The 22,620-nt window shown below is 59.0% G+C and overlaps 1 protein-coding gene and 1 pseudogene across 1 annotated transcript; both read right to left on the bottom strand.

The window, feature by feature from the left end:
* Positions 1–1,775: 1,775 nt before the first annotated feature.
* LOC115837298 (mucin-5AC) lies at positions 1,776–5,218 on the bottom strand. The gene is made up of 6 exons (XM_030822810.1): positions 5,082–5,218; positions 4,165–4,972; positions 3,489–3,508; positions 3,026–3,317; positions 2,416–2,715; positions 1,776–2,273 (listed from the first exon to the last, which is right to left on the bottom strand). The coding sequence occupies exons 1-6, from the start codon at positions 5,216–5,218 to the stop codon at positions 1,776–1,778; spliced, it is 2,055 nt and encodes a 684-aa protein (XP_030678670.1).
* Positions 5,219–17,917: 12,699 nt separating this feature from the next.
* On the bottom strand, positions 17,918–18,928 carry LOC100591870 (annotated as a pseudogene).
* Between the last annotated feature and the right edge of the window lie 3,692 nt (positions 18,929–22,620).

Raw genomic sequence — 22,620 nt, 5'->3', positions numbered from 1 at the left:
AGGCCCATTGAGGCTTCTCTGTCCTCCATGAGGAATAGCATTGGCCTAAACCTGCAGACAGCATTGCAAAGAGAAGTCAGGCAAACCCGCTGATGAAGAATGATTCCAGTGTGCTGACGGAGGCTGACATTTCTTGCCATGGGTGATTTAATGTTGGGCCTCAATTTTTCACTCCCCCCGTAAGAGTATGACATAGCCACAACCTTGCCAGGGCCTGAGGGAGGGTGGATGAACTTATCCATCCCATAGGTGTTGCTCGTGGCTGGGTGACTTGCTTCTGCCAGTGAGATTTTCAGACACGGCACAAGCAGAAGCCTGGAATGTGTGGGCACTGCCAGGCCTGCCCTCTGAGGCTCTTGATTTTCCCCACGAGATGCGCGTGCCCCAGGGAACGGCGGCTCTGGCTGCGGGATGAGAGGCGTGTGGAGCAGGCATGGTTCCCATCCTTAGCCTGCAGTCAAGCCCAGACTAGATCAGCCTAAGCCCAGCCATGCCACGGGTGCAGGAGTGAAGAGCAAATGCTAACTGTCCATGGAATTGACTTTCAAAGGGGCGTGTCATGTGCCTCATCCCAGCAACAGTGAAGGCATTTCCCTATCAGTCAGTTGGTAAATGATTATTGACAAACAATGTGCTGGGAAGGTGGAGTGATTTGAGTAGATTTGGCCTCTATTCTCATGGGGCTTCCTTTCTAGAGGGGCAGGCAGATGATGGATGGATAAATATAAATGATTCTAATAGGTTGGTGCAGCAGTCATTAAAAGGAATGGCCAAAAAAGAAAAGAAGAAATGGGGAGGAGCCGCTGCTGCAGTTCATTAATAGTAATGGCAAAAAGCGCGATGACTTGTGCCCCAACCTAACACAGTAACCACGGGTGTGCAAAATGTGGCAATTGGGAAGTTCCGAGTGCTAGGAGAGCATCTAGCTTCCCGGCGTCAGGACACGGGGGTTGGCAACCTAACCAAGGTTAAGTCCAAGTGAGGAGGGTGGGCAGGGAGCGATATTTCAGTGGAGACTCCAAGGATGAATGGTATTTAGAGATTAAACCCCGATAGAGAGGGTGTGTGTCTGGCACAGAGAAGAGCCTGTGCAAAAGCCGGCGGGGTGAGAGGACACCGTGTGTTCATCCACCTGAGGGGCGACCAGCAGGCTGGAGCTCAGCGGGTTAAGAGGAGGATGCAGAGCCCGGGAAAGGCACCCTAGGCAGAGGGCACAGCAGGGCAAAGGCCTGGAGTCGGGCCCGAGCCTGTGTGGTTTGAGGAACGGACAGAGGCCTGTCTGGCAGGAAGGGAACGGCACAGGGGAGAGACCTTAGGCCAGAGCAGAGGGCAGGGCTGTGCTGGGAACTGTGGGTTGTGGATGGTGCTGGCATTTCAGAGGGGAGACCATAGACCAGGGCAGAGGGCAGGGCCGTGCCGGGCACTTTGGGCTGTGGATGGGAGCTGGCATTTATGCTCAGGTGATGGGAATATGTTAAAAGATTTTAAGGAGGGGAATAGCAGTTGGGATTAATGTGTATTCTGGGAATCTCAACAAAGTAAATTCATAGTTCGAATTTTCATAAGACTTCTGCACAGGGAGAGAGAAATAAGATCGCGTCTACAGCTGTGTGATGATTTTATTTAAAAATACTACTAAGTTTCTAAATGTGATTTCAAATGGTGCGTTTCTGTTTCACATTGGACATAAATAGATTGCAAGGCTAATGGAAAACAGAAAAGTTAACTCCTGAACATAGAAGAGATACCGATTTGCAAACAAAACATTTATTCATTTACTTCAGCTGCAGTTTTGTTGACTGCTGAATTTCATGAGAAGGGATTGTTCCGGGAGGGTCGTGGGGCTGAAGACCTGGAGAGGAGCTGGTGCTACCGCTGTTCAAATCTGAGGGTGGTGGAGATGGGGCCTTGGGGAGCAACAGGTGCTGCCTTTTAAGTCTGAGAGTCATTGAGCTGGACGTCCAGGGAGGAGCCGGTGCTGCCGCTGATGTCTTAGGTTGAGGAGCTGAAGACAATGAAGGAGCCAGTGTGGCTGTTGTGTGAGTGTCGTGGAGCTGGAGATCCAGGTGGGAGAGGTGTTCTAGCTCGGGGAGTAGCTGATGTTCTACCGTGAGGTCCCTGCAGCTGCAGACCCGGAGAGGCATTGATGTTGTAGATTGAGGGCCGTGTAGCTGGAGACCTGGTGAGGAGCTGATGTTCCAGTTTGAGGATGTTGCAGCTGCAGACGTGGAGAGGAGCCGATGTTCTAGTTTGGGGGTCTTGCAGCCGAAGACCTGGGGAGGAGCTGATGTTCCGGTTTGAGGATCTTGCAGCCGCAGACCCGGGGAGGAGCTGATGTTCCGGTTTGAGAGTCTTTGCAGCCGCAGAACCGGGGAGGAGCCGTTGTTCCGGTTTGAGGGTCCCGCAACCACGGACCCGGGGAGAAGCTGATGTTCCGGTTTCAGAGTATTGCAGCCGCGGAGCCGTGGAGGAGCTGATGTTCCTGTTTGAGGGTCTTGCAGCTGCGACCCGGGAAGGAGCTGATGTTCTGATTTGGGCGTCTTGCAGCCGCAGACCCCGGGAGGAGCTGATGTTCCAGTTTAAGGGTCTTGCAGCCACAGACTCGGGGAGGAGCTGATGTTCCGGTTTTAGGGTCTTGCAGCCGCAGACCTGTGGAGGCGCGGATGTTCCTGTTTGAGGGTTTTGCAGCCGCAGACCCGGGGAGGAGCCGATGTTCTAGACTGAGGGTCGTGCAGACGCAGACCCGGAGAGGAGCCGATGTTGTAGTTTGAGGATCTTGCAGCCGCGGACCCTAAGAGGAGCCGGTGTTCCAGTTTGAGATTCGTGCAGCCAAAAACCCGGGGAGGAGCCGATGTTCCAGTTTGAGGTTCGTGCAGCCACAGACCTAGGGAGGAGCTGATGATCCAGTTTGAGGGTCGTGCAGCCGCAGACCCAGTGAGGAGCTGATGATCCAGTTTGAGGGTCGTGCAGTGGCAGACCCGGGGAGGCAGTGATGTTCCGGTTTGTGGGTCGTGCAGCCGCGGACCCGGAGAGGAGCTAATGTTCCCGTTTGGGGGTCTTGAAGCCGCAGACCTGGGAAGGAGCTGATGTTCCCGTTTGGGAGTATTGCAGCCGCAGACCCGGGGAGGAGCTGATGTTCCGGTTTGGGGGTCTTGCAGCGACAGACCTGGGGAGCAGCTGATGTTCTGCTTTTGGGGTCTTGCAGCTGCAGACCCGCAGAGGAGCTGATGTTCTGGTTGGGGGTCTTGCAGCCGCAGATCCGGGGAGGAGCCGTTGTTCCGGTTTGAGGGTCCCGCAACCGCGGACCCGGGGAGAAGCTGATGTTCCGGTTTCAGAGTATTGCAGCCGCGGAGCCGTGGAGGAGCTGATGTTCCAGTTTGAGGGTCTTGCAGCTGTGACCCGGGAAGGAGCTGATGTTCTGGTTTGGGCGTCTTGCAGCCGCAGACCCGGGAGGAGCTGATGTTCCAGTTTAAGGGTCTTGCAGCCGCAGACCCAGGGAGGAGCTGATGTTCTGGTTTGGGGGTCTTGCAGCCGCAGACCCGGGGAGGAGCTGATGTTCAGGTTTGAGGGTCTTGCAACCGCGGACCCGGGGAGAAGCTGATGTTCCAGTTTCAGAGTATTGCAGCCGCGGAGCCGTGGAGGAGCTGATGTTCCAGTTTGAGGGTCTTGCAGCTGCGACCCGGGAAGGAGCTGATGTTCTGATTTGGGCGTCTTGCAGCCGCAGACCCAGGGAGGCGCTGATGTTCCAGTTTAAGGGTCTTGCAGCCACAGACTCGGGGAGGAGCTGATGTTCCGGTTTTAGGGTCTTGCAGCCGCAGACCTGTGGAGGCGCGGATGTTCCTGTTTGAGGGTTTTGCAGCCGCAGACCCGGGAGGAGCCGATGTTCTAGACTGAGGGTCGTGCAGACGCAGACCCGGAGAGGAGCCGATGTTGTAGTTTGGGGATCTTGCAGCCGCAGACCCTAAGAGGAGCCGGTGTTTCAGTTTGAGGTTCGAGCAGCCAAAAACCCGGGGAGGAGCCGATGTTCCAGTTTGAGGTTCGTGCAGCCACAGACCTAGGGAGGAGCTGATGTTCCAGTTTGAGGGTCGTGTAGCCGCAGACACAGGGAGGAGCTGATGATCCAGTTTGAGGGTCGTGCAGCCACATTCCCGGAGAGGAGCTGATGTTCCGGTTTGAGGGTCGTGCAGTGGCAGACCCGGGGAGGCAGTGATGTTCCGGTTTGTGGGTCGTGCAGCCGCGGACCCGGGGAGGAGCTAATGTTCCCGTTTGGGGGTCTTGAAGCTGCAGACCTGGGAAGGAGCTGATGTTCCCGTTTGGGAGTATTGCAGCTGCAGACCCAGGGAGGAGCTGATGTTCCGGTTTGGGGGTCTTGCAGCGACAGACCTGGGGAGCAGCTGATGTTCCGCTTTTGGGGTCTTGCAGCCGCAGACCCGCGGAGGAGCTGATGTTCCGGTTTGGGGGTCTTGCAGCCGCAGACCCGGGGAGGAGCTGATGTTCCGGTTTGAGGGTGGTGCAGCCATGGACCCGAGGAGGAGCTGATGTTCCTGTTTGTGGGTCGTGCAGCCGCTGATCCTGGGAGGAGCTCATGTTCCGGTTTGAGGATGGTGCAGCCGCGCACCGCTGGAGGAGCTGATATTCCGGTTTGAGGGTCTTGCATCTGCGGACCCGGGGAGGAGCTGATGTTCCGGTTTGAGGGTCTTGCAGCCGCAGACCCGGGGAGGAGCTGATGTTCCGGATTGGGGGTCTTGCAGCTGCAGACCTGGGGAGGAGCTGATGTTCTGCTTTGAGGGTCTCGCAGCTGCAGACCAGGGAGGAGCTGATATTCGGGTTTGAGGGTCTTACAGACCCGTGAAGGAGCTGATGTTCCAGTTGCACGGTCCTGCAGCCATGGACCTGGGGAGGAGCTGATGTTCCGGTTTCAGGGTCTTGCAGCTGCATACCCGGGGAGGAGCTGATGTTCTGGTTTGAGGGTCTTGAAGCCACGGACCCGCGGAGGAGCTGATGTTCCGGTTTGAGGGTCTTGCAGCCACAGACCCTTGGAGGAGCTGATGTTCCGGTTTCAGGGTATTGCAGCCGCAGACCTTGGGAGGAGCTGATGTTCTGGTTTGAAGGTCGTGCAGCCGCAGACCCGGGGAGGAGCTGATTTTCCGGTTTGAGGGTCTTGCATCCGCAGTCCCGGGGAGGAGCTGATGTTCTGGTTTGGGGGTCTTGCAGCCATGGACCCGGGGAGAAGTCGATGTTCCGGTTTGAGGGTGGTGCAGTCGCGGACCCGGGGAGGAGCTGATGTTCCGGTTTGAGGGTCTTGCAGCCACAGACCTGGGGAGGAGCTGATGTTCCAGTTTGAGGGTCTTGCAGCCGCGGACCTGGGGAGGAGCTGATGTTCCAGTTTGAGGGTCTTGCAGCCGCGGACCTGGGGAGGAGCTGATGTTCCGGTTTGAGGGTCTTGCAGCTGCGGACCCAGGGAGGAGCTGACGTTCCAGTTTGACGGTCTTGCAGCCGCAAACCCAGGAAGGAGCTGATGGTCCGGTTTGAGGGTCTTGCAGCCGCGGACCAGGGGAGGAGCTGATGTTCCAGTTTGAGGGTCTTGCAGCCGCGGACCAGGGAGGAGCTGATGTTCCAGTTTGAGGGTCTTGCATCCGCAGACCAGCGGAGGAGCTGATGTTCCAGTTTGAGGGTCGTGCAGCCGCAGGCCCAGTGAGGAGCTGATCAGCTTTGAGGGTCGTGCAGCCGCAGACCTGGGAGGAGCTGATGTTCCAGTTTGAGGGTCTTGCAGCCGCGGACCCGGGGAGGAGCTGATGTTCCAGTTTGAGGGTCTTGCAGCTGCAGACCCGGGGAGGAACTGATGTTCCGGTTTGACGGTCTTGCAGCCGCAGACCCGGGGAGGAGCTGATGTTCCGGTTTGATGGTCTTGCAGCCGCAAACCCGGGGAGTAGCTGATGTACCGGTTTGAGGGTCTTGCAGCCGCAGACCAGGGAGGAGCTGATGTTCCGGTTTCAGGGTCTTGCAGCCGCAGACCTGTGGAGGCGCGGATGTTCCTGTTTGAGGGTTTTGCAGGTGCAGACCCAGAGAAGTGCCAGTGTTCTACATTGAGGGTCGTGCAGCCGCAGACCTGTAGAGGAGCCGATGTTGTAGTTTGAGGATCCTGCAGCCGCAGACCCTGAGAGGCGCCGGTGTTTCAGTTTGAGGTTCGTGCAGCCGAAAACCCGGGGAGAAGCTGGTGTTCCGGTTTCAGGCTATTGCAGCTGCAGACCTGGGGAGGAGTTGATGTTCTGCTTTGAGGGTCTTGCAGCCGCAGACCAGGGGAGGAGCTGATGTTCCGGTTTGGGGGTCTTGCATCCGCAGTCCTGGGGAGGAGCTGATGTTCTAGTTTGGGGGTCTTGCAGCCACGGACCCGGGGAGGAGCCGATGTTCCGGTTTGAGGGTGGTGCAATCACGGACCCGGTGAGGAGCTGATGTTCCGGTTTGAGGGTCTTGCAGCTGCGGACCTGGGGAGGAGCTGATGTTCCGGTTTGAGGGTCTTGCAGCCGCGGACCTGGGGAGGAGCTGTTGTTCCTGTTTGAGGGTCTTGCAGCTGCTGACCCGGGGAGGAGCTGATGTTCCGGTTTGAGGGTCTTGCAGCTGCGGACCCGGGGAGGAGCTGATGTTCCGGTTTGACGGTCTTGCAGCCGCAAACCCAGGGAGGAGCTGATGGTCCGGTTTGAGGGTCTTGCAGCCGCGGACCAGGGAGGAGCTGATGTTCCGGTTTCAGGGTCTTGCAGCCGCAGACCCGTGGAGGCGCGGATGTTCCTGTTTGAGGGTTTTGCAGCCGCAGACCTGGGGAGGTGCCAATGTTCTACATTGAGGGTCGTGCAGCCGCAGACCTGGAGAGGAGCCGATGTTGTAGTTTGAGGATCTTGCAGCCGCAGACCCCGAGAGGTGCCAGTGTTTCAGTTTGAGGTTCGTGCAGCCGAAAACCCGGAGAGGAGCCAATGTTCCAGTTTGAGGTTCGTGCAGCCGAAAACCCGGGGAGGAGCCAATGTTCCAGTTTGAGGGTAGTGCAGCCGCAGACCCGGGGAGGAGCAGATATTCCAGTTTGAGGGTCGTGTACCCGCAGATCCAGGGAAGAACTGATGTTCCAGTTTGAGGTTCGTGCAACCGCAGACCAGGGGAGGAGCTGATGTTCAAGTATGAGGGTCTTGCAGCCGCAGACCCAGGGAGGCGCTGATTTTCCAATTTGAGGGTCGTGCAGCCGCAGACCTGGGGAGGAGCTGATGTTCCGGTTTGAGGGTCTTGCATCCGCAGACCAGCGGAGGAGCTGATGTTCCAGTTTGAGGGTCGTGGAGCCGCAGGCCCGACGAGGAGCTGATCTGCTTTGAGGGTCCTGCAGCCGCAGACCCAGGGAGGAGCTGATGTTCCGGTTTAAGGGTCTTGCAGGCGCAGACCCGTGGAGGAGCTGATGTTCCGGTTTCAGGGTCTTGCAGGCGCCGACCCGGGGAGGATCTGATGTTCTGGTTTTAGGGTTTTGCAGCCACAGACCTGTGGAGGCGCGGATGTTCCTGTTTGAGGGTCTTGCAGCCGCAGACCCGGGGAGGAGCCGGTGTTCTAGACTGAGGGTCATGCAGACGCAGACCCAGAGAGGAGCCGATGTTGTAGTTTGAGGATCTTGCAGCTGCAGACCCTAAGAGGAGCCGGTGTTCCAGTTTGAGGTTCGTGCAGCCAAAAACCCAGGGAGGAGCCGATGTTCCAGTTTGAGGTTCGTGCAGCCACGGACTTAGGTAGGAGCTGATGTTCCAGTTTGAGGTTCGTGTAGCCGCAGACCCGGGGAAGAGCTGATGTTCCAGTTTGAGGGTCGTGCAGCCACATTCCCGGAGAGGAGCTGATGATCCAGTTTGAGGGTCGTGCAACCGCAGACACGGGGAAGAGCTGATGTTCCAGTTTGAGGGTCGTGCAGCCGCAGACCCAGTGAGGAGCTGATGTTCCGGTTTGAGGGTCGTGCAGTGGCAGACCCGGGGAGGCAGTGATGTTCAGGTTTGAGGGTCATGCAGCCGCAGACCCTGGGAGGAGCTAATGTTCCCGTATGGGGGTCTTGAAGCCGCAGACCTGGGAAGGAGCTGATGTTCCCATTTGGGAGTATTGCAGCCGCAGACCCGGGGAGGAGCTGATGTTCCGGTTTGGGGGTGTTGCAGCCGCAGACCTGGGGAGTAGCTGATGTTCCGCTTTGGGGTCTTGCAGCCGCAGACCCGGGGAGGAGCTGATGTTCCGGTTTGGGGGTCTTGCAGCCGCAGACCCGGGTAAGAGCTGATGTTCCGGTTTGAGGGTGGTGCAGCCATGGACCCGAGGAGGAGCTGATGTTCCGGTTTCTGGGTCTTGCAGCCGCGGATCCAGGGAGGAGCTCATGTTCCGGTTTGAGGATGGTGCAGCCGCGCACTGCTGGAGGAGCTGATATTCCGGTTTGAGGGTCTTGCATCTGCGGACCCGGGGAGGAGCTGAAGTTCCGGTTTGAGGGTCTTGCAGCCGCAGACCCTGGGAGGAGCTGATGTTCCGGTTTGGGGGTCTTGTAGCCGCGGACCCGGGTAAGAACTGATATTCCGGCGTGGGGGTCTTGCAGTCGCGGACCAGGGGAGATGTTGATGTTCCGGTTTGAGGGTGGTGCAGCCGCAGACCCGGGGGGAGCTGATGTTCCCGTTTGAGGGTCTTGCAGCCGCGGACCCGGGGAGGAGCCGATGTTGTAGTTTGAGGATCTTGCAGCCGCAGACCCTGAGAGGCGCCAGTGTTCCAGTTTGAGGTTTATGCAGCCGAAATCCCGGGGTGGAAGCGATGTTCCATTTTGAGGGTCGTGCAGCCGCAGACCCGGGGAAGAGCTGATGTTCCAGTTTCAGGATCGTGTAGCTGCAGACCTGGGGAAGAGCTGATGTTCCAGTTTCAGGGTCGTTCAGCCACAGACCAGGGGAGGAGCTGATGTTCCAGTCTGAGGGTCGTGCAGCGGCAGACTCGGGGAGGCGCTGATGTTCCAATTTCAGGGTCGTGCAGCCGCAGACCCGGGGAGGAGCTGATGTTCCTGTTTGAGGGTCTTGCAGCCACAGACCCGGAGAGGAGCTGATGTTCCGGTTTGAGAGTCTTGCAGCCGCGGAGCCGTGGAGGAGCAGATGTTCCAGTTTGAGGGTCTTGCAGCCGCGACTCAGGAAGGAGCTGGTGTTCCGGTTTGAGGGTCTTGCAGCCGCAGACCCGGAGAGGAGCTGATGTTCCGGTTTGAGAGTCTTGGCAGCCGCGGAGCCGTGGAGGAGCAGATGTTCCGGTTTGAGGGTCTTGCAGCCGCGACTCAGGAAGGAGCTGGTGTTACGATTTGAGGGTTTTGCAGCCGCGGCCCTGGGGACGAGGTGATGTTCCTGTTTGGGGGTCTTGCAGCCGCGGACCCGGGGAGGAGCTGATGTTCCGCTTTGGGCGCCTTGCAGCTGCAGACCCGGTGAGGAGCTGATGTTCCGCTTTGAGGGTCTCGCAGCCCGAGACCAGGGAGGAGCTGATGTTCGGGTTTGAGGGTCTTACAGACCCGAGGAGGAGCTGATGTTCCGGTTGGAGGGTCCTACAGCCGCAGACGTGGGCAGGAGCTCATGTTCCGGTTTGGGCGTCTTGTAGCCTTGGACCCAGGGAGGAGCTGATGTTCCGGATGGAGGGTTTTTTTTTTTTTTTTTGGTTAGAAATAATTTAATTCAACTTCCTTTGATTTACATATGAAAAGATTGAAGTTTATCCAAGGCCACAAGGTGATGTTTAGAATCCAGAACAACAATTGGATCTTCTGCTTTCCAGGATCTTTAGCTCATCTTTCTTCCTTTCTACTTATGTATAATGCAGGAGCTGGCAAGTAGAGCTCTTTTAACTGTTTTGTTGTTGCTGGGTTGGTTGGTTGGTCTGTTGTATTTTTCATATGTTTCGCCATGTTGGCCATGCTGGTCTCCAACTCCTAGCCTGAAGTGATCAACCCGCCTCGGCCTCCCAGAGCGCCGGGACTACAGGCGTGAGCCACCACGTCGAGACCCCACATCGCTTCTGGCCTCCGTGGTAGACCTCCCAGACGGGGGGGTTGGGCAGAGGCACTCCACACATCCCAGACGGGGCAGCCGGGCAGAGGCGCTCCTCACTTCCCAGACGGGGCGGCCGGGCAGAGGCGCTCCTCACTTCCCAGACAGGGTGGCCGGGCAGAGGCGCTCCTCACTTCCCAGACGGGGCGGCCGGGCAGAGGTGCTCCTCACTCCTTCCCAGACGGGGCAGCCGGGCAGAGACGCTCCTCACTTCCTAGACGGGGTGGTGGCCGGCCAGAGGCGCTCCTCACTTCCCATACGGGGCGGTTGGGCCGAGGCGCTCCTCAGTTCCCAGAGGGGGCGGCCGGGCAGAGGCGCTCCTCACTTCCCATATGATGGGTGGTCGGGCAGAGGCGCTCCTCACTTCCCAGAAGATGGGTGGCCGGGCAGAGGCGCTCCTCACTTCCCAGACGATGGGTGGCCAGGCAGAGGCGCTCCTCAGTTCCCAGACGATGGGTGGCCGGGCAGAGGCACTCCTCACTTCCCAGACGGGGCGGCCGGGCAGAGTTGCTCCTCGCTTCCCAGACGATGGGCGGCCGGGCAGAGGCGCCCCTCACTTCCCAGACGGGGCGGCCGGGCAGAGGCGCCCCTCACTTCCCAGACGATGGGTGGCCGGGCAGAGGCGCTCCTCAGTTCCCAGACGATGGGTGGCCGGGCAGAGGTGCTCCTCACTTCCCAGACGGGGCGGCCGGGCAGAGGCGCCCCTCACTTCCCAGACGGGGCGGCTGGGCAGAGTCGCTCCTCACTTCCCAGACGATGGGCGGCCGAGCAGAGGCGCTTCTCACTTCCCAGACGATGGGCGGCCGGGAAGAGGCGCTCCTCACTTCCCAGACGGGGCGGCCGGGCAGAGGCGCTCCTCACTTCCCAGACGGGGCGGCCGGGCAGAGGCGCTCCTCACTTCCCAGACGGGGCGGCCGGGCAGAGGCGCTCCTCACTTCCCAGACTGGGCGGCCGGGCAGAGACGCTCCTCACTTCTTCCGAGATGATGGGTGGCCGGGCAGAGGCGCTCCTCCCTTTTTCCCAGATGATGTGTGGCCGGGCAGAGGCGCTCCTCACTTCTTCCCAGACGATGGGTGGCCGGGCAGAGGCGCTCCTCACTTCCAAGACGATGGGTGGCCGGGCAGAGGCGCTCCTCACTTCTTCCCAGACGATGGGTGGCCGGGCAGAGGCGCCCCTCACTTCCCAGACGATGGGTGGCCGGGCAGAGGTGCCCCTCACCTCCCAGACGGGGCGGCCGGGCAGAGGCGCCCCTCCCCTCCCAGACGGGGCGGCCGGGCAGAGGCGCCCCTCCCCTCCCAGAGGGGCGGCCGGGCAGAGGCGCCCCTCACCTCCCAGACGGGGCGGCCGGGCAGAGGCGCCCCTCCCTCCCAGACGGGGCGGCCGGGCAGAGGCGCCCCTCACCTCCCAGACGGGGCGGCCGGGCAGAGGGGCCCCTCACCTCCCAGACGGGGCGGCCGGGCAGAGGGCCCCTCACCTCCCAGACGGGGCGGCCGGGCAGAGGGGCCCCTCACCTCCCAGACGGGCGGCCGGCAGGGCCCCCCCCCAGACGGGCCGGGCAGAGGGCCCCTCACCTCCCAGACGGGCGGCCGGCAGAGGGCCCCTCACCTCCCAGACGGGGCGGCCGGGCAGAGGGCCCCTCACCTCCCAGACGGGGCGGCCGGGCAGAGGGGCCCCTCACCTCCCAGACGGGGCGGCCGGGCAGAGGCGCCCCTCACCTCCCAGACGGGGCGGCCGGGCAGAGGGGCCCCTCACCTCCCAGACGGGGCGGCCGGGCAGAGGGGCCCCTCACCTCCCAGACGGGGCGGCCGGGCAGAGGGGCCCCTCACCTCCCAGACGGGGCGGCCGGGCAGAGGGCCCCTCACCTCCCAGACGGGGCGGCCGGGCAGAGGGCCCCTCACCTCCCAGACGGGCGGCCGGCAGAGGGCCCCTCACCTCCCAGACGGGGCGGCCGGGCAGAGGCGCCCCTCACCTCCCAGACGGGGCGGCCGGGCAGAGGCGCCCCTCACCTCCCAGACGGGGCGGCCGGGCAGAGGCGCCCCTCACCTCCCAGACGATGGGTGGCCGGGCAGAGGTGCTCCTCACTTCCCAGACGATGGGTGGCCGGCAGAGGTGCTCCTCACTTCCCAGACGATGGGTGGCCGGCAGAGGCGCTCCTCACTTCCTAGACGGGGCGGCCGGGCAGAGGCGCTCCTCACTTCCCAGACGATGGGTGGCCGGGCAGAGGCGCTTCTCACTTCTTCCCAGACGATGGGTGGCCGGGCAGAGGCGCTCCTCACTTCTTCCCAGACGATGGGTGGCCGGGCAGAGGCGCTCCTCATTTCCCAGAGGCTGGGTGGCCGGGCAGAGGCGCCCCTCACTTCCCAGACGGGGCGACCGGACACAGGCGCTCCTCACCTCCCAGACGGGGCGGCCGGGAAGAGGCGCTCCTCACTTCCCAGACGGGGCGGCCGGGCAGAGGAGCTCCTCACTTCCCAGACGGGGCGGCCGGGCAGAGGCGCTCCTCAACCATCGTCTGGGAAGTGAGGAGCGCCTCTGCCTGGCCACCCATCGCCTGGGAACTGAGGAGTGCCTCTGCCCGGCTGCCACCCCGTCTGGGAAGTGAGGAGCGTCTCTGCCCGGCTGCCCCATCTGGGAAGTGACGAGCGCCTCTGCCCGGTCACCCCGTCTGGGGAGAAGTGAGGAGCGCCTCTACCCAGCCAGCCATTGTCTGGGAAGTGAGGAGCGCCTCTGCCCGGCCACCCATCGTCTTGGAAGTGAGGAGCGCCTCTGCCCGGCCGCCCCATCTGGGAAGTGAGGAGCGCCTCTGCCCGGCCACCCATCGTCTGGGAAGTGAGGAGCGCCTCTGCCCGGCCACCCATCGTCTGGGAAGTGAGGAGCGCCTGTGCCCGGCCACCCATCGTCGGAGAAGTGAGGAGCGCCTGTGCCCGGCCGCCCCATCTGGGAAGTGAGTAGTGCCTCTGCCCGGCCACCCCGTCTGGGATGAAGTGGGGAGCGCCTCTGCCCGGCCATCCATCGTCTGGGAAGTGAGCAGCGCCTCTGCCCGGCCACCCCGTTTGGGAAGTGAGGAGCGCGTCTGCCCGGCCGCCCCATCTGGAAAGTGAGGAGCGCCTCTACCCGGCCACTCATCGTCTGGGAAGTGAGGAGCACCTGTGCCCGGCCACCCATCGTCTGGGAAGTGAGGAGCGCCTGTGCCCGGCCACCCATCGTCTGGGAAGTGAGGAGCGCCTGTGCCCGGCCACCCATCGTCTGGGAAGTGAGGAGCACCTCTGCCCGGCCGCCCCATCTGGGAAGTGAGGAGCGCCTCTGCCCGGCCACCCATCGTCTGGGAAGTGGGGAGCGCCTCTGCCCAGCTGCCCCGTTTGGGAAGTGAGGAGCGCCTCTGCCCGGCCACCCCGCCTGGGAAGAAGTGAGGAGCGCCTCTGCCCAGCCACCCATCGTCTGGGAAGTGAGGAGCGCCTCTGCGCGGCTGCCCCATCTGGGAAGTAAGGAGCGCCTCGGCCCAACCGCCCCGTCTGGGAAGAAGTGAGGAGCACCTCTGCCCGGCCGCGTCGTCTGGGAAGTGAGGAGCGCGTCTGCCCGGCCGCCCCATCTGGGAAGTGTGGAGCGCCTCTGCCTGGCCACCCATCGTCTGGGAAGTGAGGAGCGCCTGTGCCCGGCCACCCATCGTCTGGGAAGTGAGGAGCGCCTCTGCCCGGCCACCCATCGTCTGGGAAGTGAGGAGCGCCTCTGCCCGGCCACCCATCGTCTGGGAAGTGAGGAGCGCCTCTGCCCGGCCGCCCCGTTTGGGAAGTGAGGAGCGCCTCTGCCCGGCCTCCCCGCCTGGGACGAAGTGAGGAGCGCCTCTGCCCGGCCACCCATCATCTGGGAAGTGAGGAGCACCTGTGCCCGGCCGCCCCATTTGGGAAGTGAGGAGCGCCTCTGCCCGGCCACCCATCGTCTGGGAAGTGAGGAGCGCCTCTGCCCGGCCGCCCCGTCTGGGAAGTGAGGAGCGCCTCTGCCCGGCCGCCCCGTCTGGGAATTGAGGAGCGCCTCTGCCTGGCCACCCATCGTCTGGGAAGTGAGGAGCGCCTCTGCCCGGCCGCCCCGTCTGGGAAGTGAGGAGCGCCTCTGCCCGGCCACCCCGTCTGGGAATTGAGGAGCGCCTCTGCCTGGCCACCCATCGTCTGGGAAGTGAGGAGCGCCTCTGCCCGGCCACTCATCGTCTGGGAAGTGAGGAGCGCCTCTGCCCGGCTGCCCCTTCTGGGAAGTGAGGAGCGCCTCTGCCCGGCCGCCCCGTCTGGGAATTGAAGAGCGCCTCTGCCCGGCCGCCCCGTCTGGGAGGAAGTGAGGAACGCCTCTGCCCGGCCACCCATGGTCTGGGAAGTGAGGAGCGCCTCTGCCCGGCCACCCATCGTCTGGGAAGTGAGGAGCGCCTCTGCCCGGCCGCCCCGTCTGGGAAGTGAGGAGCTGTTTGAGGGTTTGCAGCCGCGGACCCGGGGAAGAGTTGATGTTCCGGTTTGAGGGTCTTGCAGCTGCAGACCCGGGGAGGCACTGATGTTCCAATTTGAGGATCGTGCAGCCACCGACCTGGGGAGGAGCTGATGTTCCAGTTTGAGAGTCGTGCAGCTGCAGACCCGGGAAGGAGCTGACGTTCTGTTTTGAGTGTCGTGCAACCCCTGACCCGGGGAGGGGCTGATGTTCCGGTTTGAGGGTCCTGCAGCCGCATACCCCGGGAGGAGCTGATGTTCTGGTTTGGGGGTCTTGCAGCAGCGGACCAGGGGAGGAGCTGATGTTCTGGTTTGAGGGTGGTGCAGCCGCAGTCCCGGCGAGTAGCTGATGTTTTGCTTTGAGGGTCGTACAGCCGCAGACCCGGGGAGGAGCTGATGTTCCGGTTTGATGGTCGTGCAGCCGCAGACCCGGCGAGGAGCTGATGTTCTGGTTTGAGGGTGTTGCAGCCGCAGGCCCGAGTGTAGCCGATGTTCTGCTTTGAGGGTCGTGCAGCCGGAGACCCGGCGAGGAGCTGATGTTCTGGTTTGAGGGTCTTGCAGCTGCAGACCTGGAGAGGACCTGATGTTGAGCTCATATTCCAGTTGCAATTTGAGGGCCGGGTAGCTGATTTTCCAGTTTGAGGGCCGTGCAGCTGGAGACCTGGGAGGGAGCTGATGTTCCAGTTGTAGGGCTGTGCAGCTGGAGACCCGGGGGGAAGCTGATGTTGCAGTTGTAGGGCCGTGCTGCTGGAGACCTAGGGGTGGAGCTGATGTTCCAGTTTGAGGGCCGTGCAGGATGACCCGGCGGGGAGCTGATGTTCAAGTTTGAGGTCTGTGCAGTTGGTGACCCGGGGGAAGTGAGGAGCGCCTCTGCCCGGCCGCCCCGCCTGGGAAGAAGTGAGGAGCGCCTCTGCCCGGCCACCCATCGTCTGGGAAGTGAGGAGCACCTCTGCCCGGCCACCAATCGTCTGGGAAGTGAGGAGCACCTCTGCCCCGCCGCCCCATTTGGGAAGTGAGGAGCGCCTCTGCTCGGCTGCCCCGTCTGGGAAGTGAGGAGCGCCTCTGCCCGGCCGCCCCATCTGGGAAGTGAGGAGCGCCTCACTTCCCGGGGGGAGCTGATGTTCCAGTTGTAGGGCTGTGCAGCTGGAGTCCCGCGGGGGAGCTGATGTTGCAGTTTGAGGGACGTGCAGCAGCAGACCCGGCGGGGAGCTGATGTTCCAGTTTGAGGGCCGTGCAGCTGGAGACCCGGCGTGGAGCTGATGTTCAAATTTGAGGGCTGTGCAGCTGGAGACCTGGCGTTGAGCTGATATTCCAGTTTGAGGACCGTGCACCTGGAGACTCAGCGGGGAGTTGATGTTCCAGTTTAGGGCCATGCAGCTGGATACCCGGTGGGGAGCTGATGTTCCAGTTTGAGTGCCGTGCAGCTGGAGACCCGGTGGGGAGCCAGTGTTGCAGGTTGAGGGCCGTGGAACTGGAGACCCCGGGGGGAGCTGATGTTCCAGGTTGAGGGCTGTGTTGCTGGAGACCCAGCGGGGAGCTGATGTTGCAGTTTGAGGCGGTGCACCTGGAGGCCCAGGGGGGAACTGATGTTGCAATTTGAGGGCTGTGCAGCTGGAGACCCTGTGGGGAGCTGATGTTCCTGTTTCAGGGCCATGCAGCTGGAGATCTGGTGGTAAGCCGATGTTCCAGTTTGAGGGCCGTTCAGCTGGAGACCCGGCGGGGAGCTGATGTTCCGGTTTGGGGGTCTTGCAGCCGCAGACCCCGGGAGGAGCTGATGTTCCGGTGTGGGGGTCTTGCAGCCGCAGATCTGGGCAGCAGCTGATGTTCCGCTTTGGGGTTCTTGCAGCCGCAGACCCGGGGAGGAGCTGATGTTCCGGTTTGGGGGTCTTGCAGCCGTGGACCCGGGGAGGAGCTGATGTTTTGGTTTGGGGGTCTTGAGGCCGCAGACCCTGCGGTCAGCTGATCTTCCGGTTTGAGGGTCACGCAGCCACAGACCTGGGGAGGAGCTGATGTTCCGGTTTGAGGGTCGTGCATCCACATACGCAGAGAAGAGGTGATGTTCCAGTTTGAGAGTCGTGTAGCCACAGACCCAGGAAGGAGCTGATGTTCTGGTTTCACGGTCTTGCAGGCGCAGATTCGTGGAGGAGCTGATGTTCCGGTTTGAGGGTCATGCAGCCGCAGACCCAGGAAGGAGCCGATGTTCCGGTTTGAGGGTCGTGCAGCCGCAGTCCGGGAAGGAGTTGATGTTCCGGTTTGAGGGTCGTGCAGCCGCTGACCCGGGCAGGGGCTGATGTTCCAGTTTGAGGGTCTTGCAGGCACACACCCGGGGAGGAGCTGATGTTCCGGTTTGAGGGTCTTGCAGCCGCAGACCCGGGGAGGAGCTGATGTTCCGGTTTGAGGGTCTTGCAGCCCCAGACCCGGGGAGGAGCTGATGTTCCGGTTTGGGGGTCTTGCAGCCGCAGACCTGGGGAGGAGCTGATGTTCTGGTTTGGGTGTCTTGCAGCCCCAGACCCGGGGAGGAGCTGATGTTCCCGTTTGGGGGTCTTGCAGCCGCAGACCCGGGGAGGAGCTGATGTTCCGGTTTGAAGCTCTTGCAGCCACAGACCCGGGGAGGAGCTGATGTTCCAGTTTCAGGGTCTTTGGGCGCAGACCCGGGGAGGAGCTGATGTTCCCGTTTGGGGGTCTTGCAGCCGCAGACCTGGGAGGAGCTGATGTTCCAGTTTGAGGCTCTTGCAGCCGCAGACCTTGAGAGGAGCTGATGTTCCAGTTTGAGGCTCTCGCAGCCACAGACCCGGGGAGGAGCTGATGTTCCGGTTTGAGGGTCTTGCAGCCGTGGACCCGGGGAAGAGCTGATGTTCTGGTTTAAGGGTCTTGCAGCCGTGGACCCGGGGAGGAGCTGATGTTCTGGTTTGAGGGTCTTGCAGCCACAGACCCGGCGAGGAACTGATTTTCCTCTTTGAGGGTCTTGCAGCCGCAGACCTGGGGAGGAACTGATGTTCCGGTTTGAGGGTCTTGCAGCCGTAGACCTGGAGAGGAGCTGATGTTGAGCTGATATTCCAGTTGCAGTTTGAGGGCCGGGGAGCTGATGTTCCAGTTTGATGGCCGTGCACCTGGAGACCCAGAGAGGAACATCTAACTGGAACATTTGCTCCCCGCAGTGCCTCCAGCTGCATCGCTCCCAAACCGGAACATCTGTTCCCACCCGGGTCTCCAGCTGCACGGCCCTCAAACTGCAATATTGTCTACCCTCAAGTCTCCAGTTGCAACGCCCTCAGAATTGAACATGAGCTCCCCACCGGGTCTGCAGCTTCACGGCCCTCAAACTGGAGCATCAGCTCCTTTCTAGGTCTCCAGCTGCATGGCCCTCAAACTGGAATATTAGCTCCCCACCGGGTCTCCAGCTTCACGGCCCTGAAACTGGAACTTCAGCTTCCCACCGGGTATCCAGCTGCATGGCCCTCAAACTGGAACATCAGCTCCCCGCCAGGTCTCCAGCTGCTGGGGGCTGACAAACCTTTCGTTGATTAAGTGGCCTGGGTGTCCCAGGCCCATTTATATTAGACCTCTCAGTATAGCTTGGTGCATTTCCAGGAAACATAACACCATTCATTCGATTTAAACTATTGGAATTGTTTTTCTCTGAAGAAGGATAAACACAGCTAACAACCATCACATTCTTTTCGACTCCTCTGAGAAGTTTGTCTGTTCCTGTATAGTTTCTCCTTGGATCTGTTAACAATTCACCTAGTCACTGAATAGTAAAAGGGATACCTTAAATCCAGTGACAATTTTCAGTATTCTTTCCTTCATTTCATCAAAGGGAATATATTCGACATTAGGGTTGGGAGGACCTCTTGCCTCAGGAGCTGAAGTTCTGAAATCATCCATCACTTTCTCCTGTTTGAAAATAAAATAGTCTTTAAATTGGGACCACTGAATCTGTTTCTCCAGTCTTGGCTACATGACAAAGAAACTGATCCAGGACAGGAGAAGCTTTCTTTTTCCCCCTCTTCTCAAAATCTTCCAGCGCCTCCTGGAGCCCCTCGACGTCCATGGCTTCCCGGAGTCCCTCACGGCCTCCGCCTCCCTCCGCGGGTCTCTTGGGGACCGGAACGCCTCCCCCCACCCCCGACGTCCTCCCACTCCCTCGCACACACTCCAGCACGCAGGGCAAGTGGGGTGAGGGGGAATGAAGGGAGCCAGGGGAAGCGTGTGAGAGAGTGAGACCGACAGAGCGAGCACCTCCCCAAGCCGCTACCACCAACCCTCCAACATGGCGCCTGGCACGTCAACCTAAAAAGTTATTTCTTGGAGAAGCGATGGATGACAGAGATTAATCTGAGAGTTACTGTTAATGGAGAAACTTAGAACTTACCATTTTTCCTGTGAGGTTTTGGTGCTCATACTGCTGTTCTGTGAGTTCTGGCAATTGAGTCCGTTCACACAGCCTGGTGATGCAGCAGGTGCCACAGAAGGACCCTGTCCCGGCTGGCCTGCTCCACTTCTATGATGGTGTGGCCTCTGTGATGGCCTCTGTGATCACTTCTATGATGGTGTGGCCTCCCCTTCTATGATGGTGTGGCCTCTGTCACAGATCTGTGACCGTGTCTTGAGGGGAGACCAGGCCCTTGATCACAAGCATATCCATGGTGAGGTTCCGTGGATGGAACCTCCTGGATGTTCCTTCCTGATGTTCATCTGCCACCTTGCTATTTAGTGCATCTTGTTTATAACTGTCTTCTAAATATTGAGTAGAAATAAAGCATTTGTACAGTATGGGTAAGGTATACAGAATATTGACACGTTGGACACAGAGGACCGCCACCAAGTTTAGGGAGTAGAATCTCAAGAGACATCACTTTGGATGCTCCCTGGAGGCCCTGCCTGAGTCCCGGTCCCTTCCCTTCTCCTACGGAGGGAATCACTTCCTGCTTTAGTCTTTATTATTCCCACACTTTCCTTCATAGTACGTTTCTTTCACCATGTGTGTACATCCCTAAAAAATGTGCCATTTAGTGTTTGAACTTTGTTTTCTTTTTGAGGCAGGGTGTTGCTCTGTTGCCTCGGCTGCAGTTTTGAACTTTGATGTGAGGAAATTCTCCTGCGTGGCTCTGAGCATCTGCTCTGTGTCTGTTTTTTCCTCCATTCTCTCCCTGAGACCCACCCACACTGACATGGTTCATTTCATTGCTGCGTGATCTCCCGTCGTCTGAGGGGAACATGGGAAATGTCTTCATCTTCCTGTGGATGAGTGTTTGGCCAGGTTGGGGTCCTTAGGACTGTGTTTTGTTGGGAACGTTCTTGGGCGTTTCTTTTGTACACAAGTGCAAGTTTCTTCTGGTCAGTAGCTTTCAAGTTTTAAAATTTCATCCCAGGTAAGAAATGTAATTTTCCTCATAACCCACAACACACACTCTTTCATATACAAGCATAACAGAAATATACTTCACAACCGTTCTTAGCAGTGCCTGGTGTTCCTGCTTCTCTCCATTCTCCCCAACACCGGCATGGATTGGGTGGTGGGATTTTTGCCCGTCTGGTGGGTGTCACGTGATATCTCCCCGTTAGGCTGAGCCCCTCTTCATGTTTTCATTAGCCATTCCTCCACATTTCCTCTTCTGTGGAGGGCCGGTTCAGCTCTTTTGCCCAGTTTCTGTGAAGTTGTTTGAGTTTTTGCACTTTTCCTTTATTATTCCTATTATGATGTTTTTGAGACAGAGTCTCACTCTGTCACCCAGGCTGGAGTGCGGTGGCGCGATCTCAGCTCACTGCAACCTCCACCTTCTGGGTTCAAATGATTCTCCTGCCTCAGCCTCCCAAGTGGCTGGGATTACAGGCACGTGCCACCATGCCCAGCTAATTTTTATATTTTTACTAGAGATGGGGTTTCACCATGTTGTCCAGGCTGGTCTGAAACTCCTGACCTCAGGTGATTCTCCACCTCAGCCTCCCAAAGTGCTGGGATTACAGGCATGAGCCACCATGCCCGGCCTGCCTTTTTCTTTTTCAAAAGGACTCTTTGTAGATGATACCTATTCATTCCGGTGACTATCTGTGTGGCAAAGATGGGTTTGAATCCACCAGGATAAACGTGCCAGATCTCCTCTCTGATGGGAGAAGAGACAGAGAGGGATAGAAGGGTACAGAGAATCAGAGCCAAGAGGAGGCCGAGTCAGGCGGGGGTTGCAGGCTGCTGTGAGGACTTGGCTCCTTCTCTGAGTCGGGTGGGATTAGCAGGGGTTTTAAACAGAGGAACCATGGGATCTCCCTTATGCATTTCTGCCATGGTTGGCTCAGCTGAATGCACCTCTTGAACAAGACTTGGCCTTGGACACCCAGAGGCCCTTGGTTGAGGGTTTACCTCCTGGCATGGCCACTGACACATCCACGTTGGGCTCCCGCACGGCTGGGCGGCCCCGAGACCTGCTCTGCCTGGGCTTCTCATTGGTGGCATTTCTCAAGTTTGTCCCCTCTCAAGTCTGACCCATCCAGAAAACCAAACACCTCTCTCTCCTACATGGAAACCCCCGACAGCACCTCTTCCTGACTCACAGGGCATCCCATGAACATCACAGTCCCAACCTTCCCACACGGACAAGCTCATGGGACCCCCTGATGGACCAGGACAGCCCCAGCACTAAGACGTGCCCTGAAACTCACAGGAAGAGCGGACCAAGAAGACGGGAACAGCACAGGGCACTGGGAGCTGCAAATGCCCACGATACTGTGAGAGATGGAGAAAGGTATGGCTATGGCTGGCACAAAATGTTACTCAACATTTATTAAAGGCCTAAATGGAGAACATAACGCTATCAAACCCTTAGGGAAAAACACGGGAAAATTTGTATGGCCTGGGGTTAGATGAAAAGTTCTTAGACATGACACCAAAAGCATGATTCATAAAAGATTGACAAATTAAATTTAGTCATAAATTTAAAATTGCAATTCTATAAAGCAATATAAAAATCTAAAGAGAATGAAACACACACTATGGTCTAGAAAAAAAAGTATTTGTGAATCACATCTCACAACGTACTGGCATGCAGAATATATGAAGAACCATGAAAACTTAACTATAAGAAAGTAAAAACCCAGTATTAAAGAGAGGGCAAATATTTGAATGGAGGCCTCATCAAAGAAGGTATAAGGAGGGCGTATTGCCCGAGAAAGAGGCTCAACATCATAGTGATGCTGGAGAAATGCCAGTCAACAGTACCTCTGCAAATCTATTAAAATGGCTAAAAACACAAAAACCATGGGCCAACCCAGGTTCTAGTGATGATGCAGAGGAATTGGGACCCTCATAAGCTGCAGTGGGAATGGGAGGGGTCCCGCCATGCTGGAAAGTGGTCCGGGAGTTTCTTATGAAGTTAAGCACATCCTTACCACGTCATCCAGCAACCCCGTCCTGAAATGTCCCCCAAGAGAAAAAAACGTGCACACACAACCCTGCACACAAGTGTTTAGGCCTCATTCCTCATTGCCAATAACTGGAAGAAAACAAAATGTCCATCGGCAGGAGAAGGCGTGAACCAACGCGGATGCTTCCACATAGGGGGCACCAACCAGCAGTGGAAAGATGCACCCAAATGCCCCAGGTCTCCCAGGCATGCCCGGTGAAGGAAGCTAGTTTCGGTGGGCACAGGCCGAAGGATGCGGCCACATGACATCTTGAAGACAGTGCTACCGTGTCGGGGAGCAGGACGGTGGTTTCGAGGGGCTGTGGGTGGAGGGGCGAATGGAGGAGCTCTCTGGGGCGATGGCGTGAGCACCTGCACCTCACTGTGGGCTGCTGCGGCTGAGAGGCTGTACAGCAAACGCTTCATTCAGTACATGCAGACTGAAGGAGGAAGGCTCCCACAACTCAAAGAGGGTGTCACCTCCATGAAAGAAAAACATATTAAAAAAACTCAAGAAGAAACCCCAAAAAGTATTTCATAAGCGGATTGACTGAGTTGACATAATCTACCTGGGAGCATGGAACTGAAACCACAGGCTTGGCAATCCCGGAGGGAGAGGGTGGAGGGTTTAGACCTCAATTGAAGGGCTCAGTACCTGGCTATAGGAAATAACATTTAAAAAGCGGCAGGGTGGAA

The sequence above is a fragment of the Nomascus leucogenys genome, chromosome 11 (assembly GCF_006542625.1).
Source record: "Nomascus leucogenys isolate Asia chromosome 11, Asia_NLE_v1, whole genome shotgun sequence".
In the NCBI taxonomy this organism is placed as follows: Eukaryota; Metazoa; Chordata; class Mammalia; order Primates; family Hylobatidae; genus Nomascus; species Nomascus leucogenys.
Note: the sequence above shows the minus strand (reverse complement) of the source record. Positions and strands in the feature narration are given on the sequence as shown.

Bases quoted from the DNA above. Each gene is read 5' to 3' on its own strand.
- LOC115837298 (XM_030822810.1), bottom strand. From the start codon at position 5,218: ATGGCTGCAAGACCCCCAAACCAGAACATCAGCTCCTCCCCGGGACTG. The intron at 2,716-3,025 runs GTCCGCGGCTGC...CCCTCAGTCTAG, and splicing joins GAACATTAGCTCCTCTCCGG to AACATCGGCTCCTCCCCGGG. The intron at 2,274-2,415 runs GTCCGTGGTTGC...GCTCCTCCCCAG, and splicing joins GAACATCAGCTTCTCCCCGG to GTCTTCGGCTGCAAGACCCC.